This window comes from Solanum verrucosum, unplaced genomic scaffold, assembly GCF_900185275.1.
Source record: "Solanum verrucosum unplaced genomic scaffold, falcon-dt-bn FXZP01000128.1, whole genome shotgun sequence".
In the NCBI taxonomy this organism is placed as follows: domain Eukaryota; kingdom Viridiplantae; phylum Streptophyta; class Magnoliopsida; order Solanales; family Solanaceae; genus Solanum; species Solanum verrucosum.
In genome coordinates, this window is record NW_026020327.1 from 478,494 (window position 1) to 491,219 (window position 12,726).

At 34.7% G+C, this 12,726-nt stretch overlaps 2 protein-coding genes across 2 annotated transcripts; both read right to left on the reverse strand.

Annotated features, from left to right (window-relative positions):
- Positions 1-3,714: 3,714 nt before the first annotated feature.
- On the reverse strand, positions 3,715-6,702 carry LOC125835632 (pentatricopeptide repeat-containing protein At1g71490-like). The gene is made up of 2 exons (XM_049514741.1): positions 6,645-6,702; positions 3,715-6,168 (listed from the first exon to the last, which is right to left on the reverse strand). Exon 2 carries the CDS (start codon positions 6,032-6,034, stop codon positions 3,821-3,823), a length of 2,214 nt encoding a protein of 737 aa, XP_049370698.1. The 5' UTR covers positions 6,035-6,168; positions 6,645-6,702; the 3' UTR covers positions 3,715-3,820.
- Positions 6,703-10,784: 4,082 nt separating this feature from the next.
- Positions 10,785-12,122, reverse strand: LOC125835675 (F-box protein SKIP23-like). The gene is made up of 2 exons (XM_049514786.1): positions 11,733-12,122; positions 10,785-11,573 (listed from the first exon to the last, which is right to left on the reverse strand). Exons 1-2 carry the CDS (start codon positions 12,120-12,122, stop codon positions 10,785-10,787), a joined length of 1,179 nt encoding a protein of 392 aa, XP_049370743.1.
- Between the last annotated feature and the right edge of the window lie 604 nt (positions 12,123-12,726).

Consider the following 12,726-nt stretch of genomic DNA (forward strand, 5'->3'; position numbering starts at 1 on the left):
AAATTGAGAATCTCATTTCTAATTACATTAGAGAAAGCCTCGAAATTTTATACAAGAGTAGTGAGAATCTCATTTATTGGCTGCTTTATCTCATCCTGATTAGCACTAACATGATAGAGAAAGGAAGATAAATAGACTACATTGACGAGAAGGAACACAAATAGTAACTAATGACGCACCTATAGCTTTGACAAGATGCACAATAACCTCAGCTCAGCTTGCAAAGTACCCCTGGAATGAAATCATCACACATGAGAACCCTGTTTATGGAGAAACAAGTCAATTTAATCATTTACTACTATTTCAGGGTATTTTATTTTTTGAGAATGGTAAAGTACTACTATTTCAGGGTATTAATACCTTTAGAAGCTTATATTTTATCAAGACAAATATCAAAGCTTAAAGGAGCAGGAAAACTTTCAGAAAAATAATGTACTCCCTCCGTTACTTTTACTAGTCACGTTTCGCTTCACGAGAGTCAATTTGACTTATCTTTAGAGCTAAACTGAATTAGATAAATTTAATATTTAAAATTTAGATATTCTAAAACTATAGGAAACATTACCTTTTTTCTGATATAAAACTATAGGAAACATTTCCTTTTTTCTGATATAGAACTATAGGAAACATTTTCTACGTACTGCTTAGAACTATATTTCCTTGAGCCAAGGATCTATCCAAAACAACCACTCTACCACCAAGGTAGGGGTACGGTCTGCATACACTGTACTCTCCCAATCCCCACTTTGTCGGATTACAGGTATGTTGTCATTGAAACTATATGAAACATACTATAAGTTGCACTCCTTCACATATTAATATGATGAAAAAATACTTTAGAGAGCGAGACGAGACAAGTAAAAGTGAACGGGGGAAGTACTTCAGAATCACTTATTCTCTCCTTTTTCTTAGAATATGCTTGCAGTTGACACAACATTGAACAGTAGAAACTGGGGGGCGGGGGGGGGGGGATTTGAAAGACTGAAACAGTAGTGTGGTAGCAGGGTAGAATATGGATTTAAGATGTGCACTGACTATTAAAACCTAGGATCCATGCAGATTGAATTCAAAAGCGCTAGTGAAGACTCTGCTGCACATTAGTTCTCTTAGGGATCATTTGGTTAGGAACAAGTTATCCAAGATTAATTATCCTGGGATTAGCTATCTTGGGATAAGTTATCCCACCATATATATGGGATAACTTATCCCATCACTATGGTATAAATGGTGGGATAACTTATCCCAAACTTGGAAACCAAACAAGACACCAAATTTTATCCCTGGAATATTTTTTTTATCCCAGGACTATTTATTTTTATCCCTCACACCAAACGACCCCTTAGTTTTCAGTACATCCTATTATACACAAGCGTTAATATAAAAGTGAGGACAACATTATAAGTTATAACCGAGAAGTTAGAGTCCGAAGAAGAGTCTTTATGTATTGCAAATCAATGTTCCACAGCTCCACCTCTCTTTGAACATACTCTCCATGATTGGTCACATAATGTTCTAATATTCTTTTTGACAATGTCATAATGTTCTGATCTTTTATATGGTTATTTTACCAAAGTTATATTTTTCTTTCACTGGAGTCCAATAGAAAGAAAGAGAAGAGGAAAAAAATTAAGAATCGCTACCCTTTGGCAACATGCACTTGATCTAAGACATTAGTTGTAGAAGCAGGTAAATGAAGCATACACATAACAAAATCTTATCTCCAAACTACCGATTACTCACACAGTATGAGGGTCATCTTCAAACCAAATGGGAAAAAGATTAGCTATGTTACATGGATTTGTTTAATGGGAACGTCTCGTGTACTGATCTGCACAAGTATCCATTACGGACAACACCGATTTGATAATTTTCAGTGTACTTTTAAGAATCTGCATGAAGTACTGACACCCTTACTACCCACTGACATGAAAACATCAAAGGCAAATGAATGATCCACATAGCATAAAAAAGAAGTGCATCTGCTAGACTGTTATGCAGCAGAGTAAGTGATTAATCACATCGTTGCCACCCATGCATTTTAGTTACACCTTGAGTAAAATTTTGGGGGTAGAACCTCCACCCTCACCATTTCTAACCTCAGTGGAGAAGGGGTTGAAAGGTTATCGACTAAAAGACTGACGGACTGAAGTCTAACTTATATTTCTAGACTTTAACGTTCTGCTCTTTTGTCCTGTGGTAATTGATTGACCAAAATCAGAAGCTTTACTTGAACTCGTTTCTTTTCTGAACTCTACCATACCGTATAAGTGGATCTCCATACGAAATTGCAAGCCATCAGTACTATGCTGCTGGCTAATGAAATTTCACAGAGTGCAGAAGTCTAAGGTCTCAAAACTCTCAAGTTCTTTGGTTCATTTTTCAAGGATAACATTTAATGTGTATCTAATCTCCTCCCCCTTACATTGGCAATTGTTGAATTCTTCTTGTTACCTATTATTGAATTTTCTTCCTATAATGGGTAACTGTACTGTCATTTGCAGTTAAAACGATAAATAATCCACGCTTGAAGGAACAATGGATGGAGAGCATTTAGACAACAGAAAATATAGAAGTTTTCAGCAGAAAAAGGTCAGCATTTCATCAATCACAAGATACATCCAGATCACAACAAAGTAACCCGACAATATCAAGAAAGTTACAACAGCAAAAAATTGCAGAAATTATTCCATTCAAAATTATAAAGCAGAAATTGATGTCACCTTCTCTACGTTTTCCTCTACCCCTTCTAATTTTTCTCCAGGAATATAAAGCACGCTTGTATCAGAATCTGATTGAATAACTGTTGATGAAGCATGAACTGTAGAATGGGTAGATCAAGTAGTAGATTGTGTGACAAGCATTTTAAAGCCCACTTCTAAAATTCTGCTATTTAATTTGTTCTTATAAAATGCCATGATATAATTTAAATACTATCTATAGCATGTATGTTTTCTCAGAAAAGTTACGAAATGTGATGTTCCAAATTTTCAATAAAAATTAAAGCTTGACCCAACAAAAGGGGTAGTACTTTTATAACTTTATGTAGAATCTTATTAATTGTAAATTCTACGTCCATCTTAAAACAAAAGTGAGAAGTCCTCCTCTCAGGATCTATAAATGGCAGTCCTTGATAAAAATACTTCATGGAGTACATCAAAAGGAAATAATTGGAATAGAATAAGTCTCCACCAAGGGATTTAAGAGAATACATCAAGAAAAGATGAACACACCTATAAAAATGAATAGTAGTATTATTTGGAACAGAATGAGTCTGCACCAAGGGATTTATCTTGTGAATGAAAGCATATGCTGCAGGGAAAGAACCCTCGTCATTCTAACTGAGATCACAAGCCTACAAAACGAATGAGAAAATACACTTAAGACTTGAACAATTAATGTCATCAATATTCTGTTTAAAAAGTCTGTCCACTACCTTGAAGATTGACATAAATTCTCCAAGTGTTCCCTTACTCTCCAAAATCTGCAACCTTTAAAGAGAAAACATCATCAGTGGTCAAAAAGATCAAGAAAGTCATGCGAGCTTCAGGCCGGGGGGGGGGGGGGGGGTGAAAAGACAACTATGGCATTGAAAGAATCACAAGTCAAAGTATTAGCTAAGTTTTCTTTGCAGATGGTTAAAAGAAAGTGCCGTTATGCATAAAACAGTCATTTACCTCAACCATGGCAGAAAAAGAAGAATGTTTGATCAAACTGGCACGTATTCTGCATGAGCAATAGGATATACCTTGCAACAGGAAAGATGAGCAAAGTTCTTTTGGAAATAGTCAAAGGACAGGATCAAAGTTTCACCTTTCGTTTCCTAAAGAAGTCCTTCACAAAGTTCTTCTTCAGAAGACGAATCCTCTGTAGACAAATGACCAGTGTCTTTCATTTGCCTATTCAGCCCTCCCAGTAGACAATAAATTTCATTGGTTTGGCCACTGGAGGTATCTGCAACCAAAAAGGGAGAAAAGCCAGAACCCGTATCGACCCAAGCACATCCTGGAGATTTTCTTACACCGAAATCCCGCATCACGGTCCTCACTTTTGCCAGTTTGTTCCAACGCCCAGCATCCGCATACATATTAGCAATCAACACGTAGTATCCAGGATTAACAGGCCTCAGCTCCAGCAGCTTCTCAGCTGCCCATTCTCCTATTTCAGTATTCCTATGAATCTTACATGCTCCAAGGAGAGTTGCCCACATTTCAGGTGTTGGTTCATAAGGCATCTTTATGATAATTTCCTCTGCCTTTCTAAGTAGACCAGCCCTACCAAAGAGGTCAACCATGCAAGAGAAGTGCTCTAGATGAGGACTTAAACCATGAATACTTTGCATCTTTTCAAATAGTTTCTGGCCCTGCATCACAAGGCCTGAATGACTACAGGCTGACAAAGCAGCAACCATGGTCACATGGTCTGGTTTTATATGGAGTCTTATCATCTCATTAAATAGTTTAATTGCTTCTCTTCCTTCACCTTGAATACCATATCCAGCTATCAGCGATGTGTAGGTAATTGCATCTTTCTTGCTCATCAAATTAAATAGATTTCTAGCTACAACTACCTTTCCAGATCTTGCATACATATCCACAAGTGAATTCCACAAGAGCAAATGTTCTTCAAACCCTTCACGCCTTGTAAGATGGCAGTGAAATTCTTTACCATGTTGTAAATTTGCCACCCTAGCACACAGGGGGAGAATGCTTGCTATAGTGATATAATTTGGCTCAACACCAGAAAGCAGCATTTCTCGAAAAAGAAAGGAGGTTTCCTCAGACCTATCCCAATGTGCAAAGCCAGATATGACTGTATTCCAGGTAATTACAGTTTTAGAGTCAACACACTGAAACAAAATAAGCGCCTGCTTAAGTGCCTTGCATCTGGCATACATGTTGATTAAAGCGTTTCTTACATTATCAAAATCATCAAGGTGACTTCGAATCACTAAACCATGAATTTCTTTTCCAATTTTTAACAAACCAGAGTGGGAACATGCACCCAAACCAATAAGTGTTGCCACAGGTTCTAGCTGAATTCCACAAGTTCTCATTTGAGAGAACAATTTAAGAGCCCCAATAAAGTTACCTGTCTTCAAGCAACCTCCAGCTATGGTGTTCCAAGTAATAATATCCATTTCAGCACCAGCCGCCCTCATTTTATCAAAAAGCTCAAAAGCTTTACTCCACGTACCTTTGGAAGCATAACCAGAGATCATCGAATTCCAAGAAACTGCATCCTTAATTGCCATCCTTTCAAATATATCATGTGCAACATCCAGTTCTCCACATTTCGCATACATGGAAACTAAAGCATTCTGGACAAACAAGTTACCCTCTAGGAAACTAGCATCTATAGATTTGTGAATATCCCTGCCAAAAACAAGATTTAACTGTTCACCACAGGCCTTTAGAACAGATGGATAAGTGAAATCATCGGGTCTTACACCTCCATTCACCATCTGCCTATAGGCAGAGAATGCCTCTTCATTCTGCCCCCTTCTAACATAAGAAGAAATAAGGAGATTCCATGGGAGAGGGTGCAAAATATTTGAAGTTTCGGCAATTACATGAGCATCATCAAGTAAACCAAAGGTCGTATAGAATGTAATTATCTTTGGCACCAAATTCCAACTATGTGCAACGCCCAAATTAATAATGTGGGCATGAATTTGTTTCCCTTCGGAGAGTGACTTACAATTAGTACAACACAATAAAAGAGACGACAATGACTGTATGACAAGATCACAAGGGGTTTGAGAGGAGACATTAGTCCGAATTAGAGAAAAAGTTCTAAAGGCTTTGCGTATGTGACCTTGGCCTGCAAAGTCCTTCAAGGTTGTCAGGAGGCAATCCACCATAGGTTCATTACCTGCTTTACAAGTCCCTGAAATACGTTCATGAGAACTATACAGCAAGGTCTGGCAACAGTTTTGGGGGTCTGATTCTCTAACACTCCTCCACTTCTTAGGTATGAACTTCTCAATTTGGGACAGAGGAAGGTTTCTTGGTTGTGCACTGAAGCGGGAGGGCATAAACTAAAAATGGTAAAACTATAATTAGTAATTACAAAGTTGTGGATGGATATCGTCTGCATTTCCCACACATTTGCAACACCAACAAACAGTCTGTAACAGCTTAAAAAGATTGATTTTTAGCCGATCCACCCCTGCAATAAGAATTATACTGTATAAGAGATACAATAATGGAAAGAAATCCTTAATACCCTGTGCGTTTAATTAAAAATAAAATGTAAACAAAACAGGAAAATAATCATTAACCTTTCTAACACAAGATTAAAGGACATTCTACTAATCTTTTACTTTAAGACCACAAAATTCAAAAGTATTTTTTACTTTCTCAAACTTCATGCAAGTCGAAATAGGATAAACAAATTGAAATCAGATACCAGAATGGTCATCAAACGAACTGAAGCAAATAATAAAATTCAGCAAAACACCAATTGACTGAAAAGCTAACAAATTTCAAAGTCACTGCTTTGAAATCCTATTTGAAGGTTTACCATTACGTTGGCAAGTGGCAACTACATTTCTCCAACTGAACTAACAAATTTGAAAGCGAATACGGTTAGTATTACTCTTGATACTGCAGATAAGATTTAGATAGTTTAAAAAGAGAACGAACCAAAAATGTACGTATCTCCGGTAAGAATTTGTGCCCACTCCACCCTAATATCAGCCTTGGACTTTGTTGCTTGAACAAGTTAAGCAAAAAGGGTTCAGTGGTCAATAGAAGTGAAGAGGAAGGGAAAAAGGGAAAGAAAAGAATATACACTTGCAATATAAAATAAATTTGATACATTTTAATATCTATACACATTACTTTACTTTACTATAAGCTCCTCCACATTCTCACTTCTAATATATACTAGCAAACACTATTTCTATAATAACTTCATTTTCCTGACTAAGATCCAAACACTAACTACACCCCCCACCCCCCTCTAAAATAACATCATTTTCTTCCCTAACGTCCAAACACTATCTATCCCCCTCCCCCCTCTATCTAAAGAAACATCAGTCATTTGTTCTTTACGACCGATAAAATCCCTCATGAGTTAACTGGCGCAACACCAGTTGGCACAAAAGTTCGAAACAGCATCAAACTTGTAATCAGTATGAGCAATGGGAGTGCAAAAACAACAACAAGAGACATATTTCAATAACAAAATCATTTGAAGTATAACAGAGAAACCATAATATTGAAAAATCTTTTTAAAAGAAATTCCTAGAGCACATTTTCCTCCTCATTATAGCCACAATTTCATAATGTTTGATGCTTTTTCCAGTTACGAAAGCAAAACAAATTTCCCCTTTCAAGTACAATTACATAAGATATTTATTAAAAAGTTAGGATAAGGTCCAATGTTTATGCTATTTATAGACTAGTTGTGTTAATTGATAAACCATGGAACAAGTTTGAATATGGAAAAAAGGCAAGACTAATAGAACGGTAGTAAGACCTACAATGTTATGCCTCATGGAAAAAAGGCAAGACTTATAGAACGGTAGTAAGACCTACAATGTTATGCCTCTAAAGTTCAACCTATGCATAAAATGAATATCTCAGAGATACAAAAAATCAGCGGACATAGAAGATAGAGTCAATTGAGATCGAAAATATAAAGACTAACCCCAATTTGCCTCTGAGGAACCATGAAAACACATTGTTATGGCACAGATACCTCAACAGCATAAACTAAAACACAAAAAGAAAACAAAGACGGACACTTTTTGATGCATACCTCAATGGGTGATTGGTAATCCCAGAGAGTTGCTGGTCACCGCCATTAATGGAGGACGAAAACACTGAAATACTCTGAAAGAGTCGGGTCGGCCAATTGGAGTCTTGAGATTTTATTCAAAAACGTGAAAAAATATTAATTTCACCCCCAATTTCTAAACATCATTTGATGTTTAAATTTGGTTGTTATAGATGAAAAAAATTGTTCAAATTTTTTTTTGTTTTAAAATGTTATGAATTAAATTTTAATTTTCAAAAAAAATTGTGTATTTACTAATTAAAAATTAAAATAAACTAATGTTCAATTATTTTAAACTAGAGATGTTTTTAATAATTATGTTAGGAATATTGACTAGTTAAAAAAATTCACTTCTGTTAGATTTTTTCCTTATAATTTAGCCAAACCAAATTAATATATCGGCAATACGACCCATATTTTTTTTTTAAAAAAAAAACAAATTAAAAAATCAAAAGACGTAAAAGACTTGTTAAATGAATACTATAATTTATTGTTAAATTGTTTACTATGGTGTAAATACACGAAGACAAGCGATTGGTTCAATTACAGTATTAGTCTCAATGAGTCATGAATTAGTTCAATTTATATTTTTTTTACATTCTTTAATTTAATCCAAAATTATTTCTTAAACATGCTTCAACTAGTTCTATTGTTCATTATAAATATTTATTATAAGAATTATGATTACGTGATTTATTTATTTCTTAAAATGGATTATAATGCGGGTGTATTATTTCGGGTGAAAAAATTATAGGAAAAAAAATATGTTGGGTGGAATTTTTATTTCATCCAATAAGAAAATAACAAGTAATAAATGATATTTTAAAAAATAAAATAAACATGAGGTTGTTAGTTTCAGAAGATGTTTTCAACACTTCTCTCGACTTTAAATTAAGATCCTCACACTCATATACAAGAGTTTGAGACTATTTACAAAATCATGTGACAAATTGGAGGTGTATTTAAGTCAAATTAGTCAAGTAGAGAGGTGTTTTTAAGTCTATCAATAATTTGGAGATGGAATTAATAATTTACGCCAAATTTAGAAGTGTTTTCAATACTTCTCTTTTTTTTAATGAATAAGTTTTTTGGTCCGATCGAAACAAGTCTGTTGCCCTTAATAAGAGGAATTCAAACTTACAATACTTAAGCTCATTTTAATAGATGAAATATTGTCATCTTTTTTCTTGTGGATGGTTTGTTGTGATCTGTTCGAACAACATTAAGTTAATATTTCTATTTAACAACTAATTGTATTATTATTTATTAACTGCTAAATTTGTTTATTTAGTATTTTTATTTGATTCGAGTAGTGTCATGTCAATAATTATTCGGTTTTATAAAAGTTTTATGTCCAACAAAATTGTTTTCTGGTTGATTGTATTCAAGATTTTGCATACAATGACAGTGATTCAGATTGAAATAATACAATTAATTATTTACTTTAAGTCACAATCAATAATAAGTATTACTAAGATTGTTGTGTTGATGGATTTGAGACTTGATTAACATCTAGCAAATAGTATCACCAAACAGATATTTATGTTAGCATTTCAAAATTAGAAATTAAATTTAAAATTTAAAAATATTATGGGAAACTTGCAGAATTGTCACTAGTTTCGAAGCTACCGATACTCTAGTTTGCAATATTATGAGATACATGTATCTTGCGATATATGGAATTAAAATTAGGTGTTATTTGTTCTAGATTACACTGTATCCAAGTGGATTTGCATGTATCTAGGATACATAACAAATCTCGCTTCCCTCCCTCCCATCTCGCCACTCTCATATATACATAACTATCTCGCTCGTCTCTCTCCCTATTTCAGTGTATCTGGTAGCAAAAATACATATATCTAGTGTATCTTCCTCAATATGGTAGAAGGCTCTTAATAAGTGATAAAAATATGGAAAAATCACCCCACATATATATTTAAGGGGACTATATCTAATTATATAATTTCTCAAACTTCTTTTTTATAAAAAGTGGATCGGCCCAACCCACATAGTGATGGGTTGGACTAGCTATTTTAGGGCCCATCAATAATATGGATCAGGTCGGCTTGATCCGTCAAATTTCAAAACCCATGTGAGCTAGTTCTAATGAGCTGGCTAATTTCAATGTTACTTTTTCTCTATTGTTATGTCACAATGTTGATGATAATAGAGTGATGCTGAGAGATTCTAATGGCATGCCAGAAAGAGTTACCATTGAAATTTACATCTCAATCAGTAGTCTAAATAAGAATGTCTAGTAGAGCTTTGCTAAGGTTTATCCATGGAAGCAATAGGCAGGAAAACTAAGATGGTTCCATGGTCTGTTTTTCCTTATTGAGGCAACAACAACATACACAGTGTAATCCCATAAATGGGGACTGGAGAGGGTGGTGTGTACGCAGACCTTATCCATATCTTATGAAGGCAGAGAGATTGTTATCGAAAGATCCTCGGCTCAAGTCAAGCAATACAAAACAGGTTTGAAAAGGAGATGTTGAAAATTATAGAGAAAAGAACAATGACATCTGGAGGAGATGCTAATCTTTCATGTTAGTGTTGCTGTCCTACAAATCCTAATGTTTGATGAAAATTGAAATGCATGAGTCTAAGGGGAGACAGAGGGGTACAAGCTTGTTCAACTCTCAGCTGCTCAAGAATTCGTAGCGGTAATACACTATACCTCCAAACACTTCAAATTGAGTAACATTAATGTAATAGAAAAGATATATCTGCGGGAAGTTGCAACTCCTAAAAGCTACATTTGTTTCTTTTTATGCATAATACATAAACATGATACACGATTCTTGTTCCCGTTACTATCATCCAACACTTTTTGTCATCAATATTGATCTGGAAAACTCATTGGCACATGACAAACACCATCAAGGATATTTAAAACGTTATGCAGCATGTTAAATGGCGAATTCAACATTTAATATAAACAAGTCAATCAAGGAACGAAAGGTATTGAGTTTCATAAACAAAGAATCTAAATCTTCAGGTCATTGATACCTTTTATACCAAACCTTCTTCATGTAGGGCCTGTCATTAACCGACCTTACATGTCTATCATCAATTACAAAATGCCATAACTCTTTAGAAGCTGCCTCATCATCGTCAGTAAAAAGCCAAGATGGGGGTGGCCAGAAAATATCTGCATATTCAAGGAAGGATAACAATGAACCAAGTTTACCATCTTGTAAGCTAAAGATACCTGTGTGATGACGATGTAATCCTTTATATCTAAGTTTCACCTCCTCGCTAAGACCACATACCAAATAATCTTCAAAGTCATAGTCATAGTACTTTGGCGGGCGCCTACTCATATTCACAATGATACCTCCATTCACATAGTAAATGCAGTTTCCTCTGCACTGATCACCAAAATCTGATGAAGAAACAGAGAAACAACAGTCGTCACCAGCAAAGAAAATTTGATCACCCAATGTATGCACTGCAATCCACTCATGTTGTTCTTCATCAAGCCGGCAAACCTTAATTTCTTTGGGACATTTCCATGAAGGTTGAGAACCATGCAACTCTGTCTTAACATCAGTATCTAAAAACATATCAACCAGAAACAACTCCCCACCTGATTCCACCAGTCGTTTCTTACTGCCCCATTCGTTAAATATGTTGACGGTGGAAGATACGATGGTCTGGTTAAACAAGGGATCATACATTATGGTCTCTCCATAAGTATCAACAGCATAAAAATTCCCCTTATACACACTAATATCGACAATCTTACTAGTGGGATCTTTCAAGGTAGTCCATTTCTCATCCTCTGACTTAAAACACAGTAAGTGATCAAAAATACTAGTTGCCATTACAGAAAAATGATTGGTTTGATCATTCCAAATAGGTAAGATTTTATTAAATAAATCAAATCCGAGCACACAATGTAAGTTATAGTTTAAGACACAATGGACATGATAGAATTTACAAACTTGAGAAACACGTATATCTAGTAAATTCAATTTCTGATCAGGCAAATCACCAATTACTCTGTTGGTTAGAGGATTCAAAATCTTCAATTCTCCGTGTGATGTTTTTAGAATCTTGACTAACCAGCCTGTGTGAGGAGGATGAGGAAGTTGTAAAAGATAAACTGTGCTTTCGATTAAATTACAATGAGATATGTCATTATAAGGCCAGAATAGGTCGTTGGGGAAAGGCAGTTTGATGGGAAACTGAGATTTGGGGATTTTGAAATTAGGAGAAAATGCTGAACGCCATGAACTGCAGACTGCACGAATGCGAAGGATATCAATATGGCTGTTGACGAATTTACTAATTCTTTCAACAAGTTCAATAGGAAGATCAGACCAAGGAGCCATCATAAAACCCTAGCAAAGCTTTTTTCCAATCGCAGTAAAGAATGACATATTTAATATCCGAATAAAAAATTAATTAGTAACGAATTAATTATTAACTATACTTCTTACTAATCAAGGACTAGTTATAGGATATCGTGTTCCTTGTTATGCTCCAAATCAGTTTCTTTTCCTTATTTCATTTTTGTTGATTTGCATAAATTATGAAATTAATGATTTAGATCATTTCTTTTATCTCTTCTTTTAATTAGTTTCGTAATTTAGTGTATTTGGGACTTTGTTTAGAATTTGATTTTTTTAGTAATTTTATTGATTTTTGTTTTTATTAATGAATTTTATGTGCTTTATTCTTATTTTTTGTTGTTGTTGTTGTGTGTATTGAATTTTGATCTTGTTGGAACTCAAGATTTTATAATGATTGTCAAAGAATTTTAGGTATGTACCTTCTAAATTGAGCTCATTGCTCGGTATATCTCTTGAGTAGTTTGTGAGTTGTTGCATATTCTTTCCGAATTCCAAAAAAAAAAACACATTGCATGCACTGTGACGTCTAAATGGATAGAATTTAAACTAGCTAGTATATTACCTTCCTAAAAGAGAGAAAAAG

Coding starts and splice junctions, on each gene's coding strand:
- LOC125835675 (XM_049514786.1), bottom strand. CDS start 12,122: ATGGCTCCTTGGTCTGATCTTCCTATTGAACTTGTTGAAAGAATTAGT. Junction 11,574..11,732: donor TAGATATACGTGTTTCTCAA/GTTTGTAAATTC, acceptor CTGTGTTTTAAG/TCAGAGGATGAGAAATGGAC.
- LOC125835632 (XM_049514741.1), bottom strand. CDS start 6,034: ATGCCCTCCCGCTTCAGTGCACAACCAAGAAACCTTCCTCTGTCCCAA.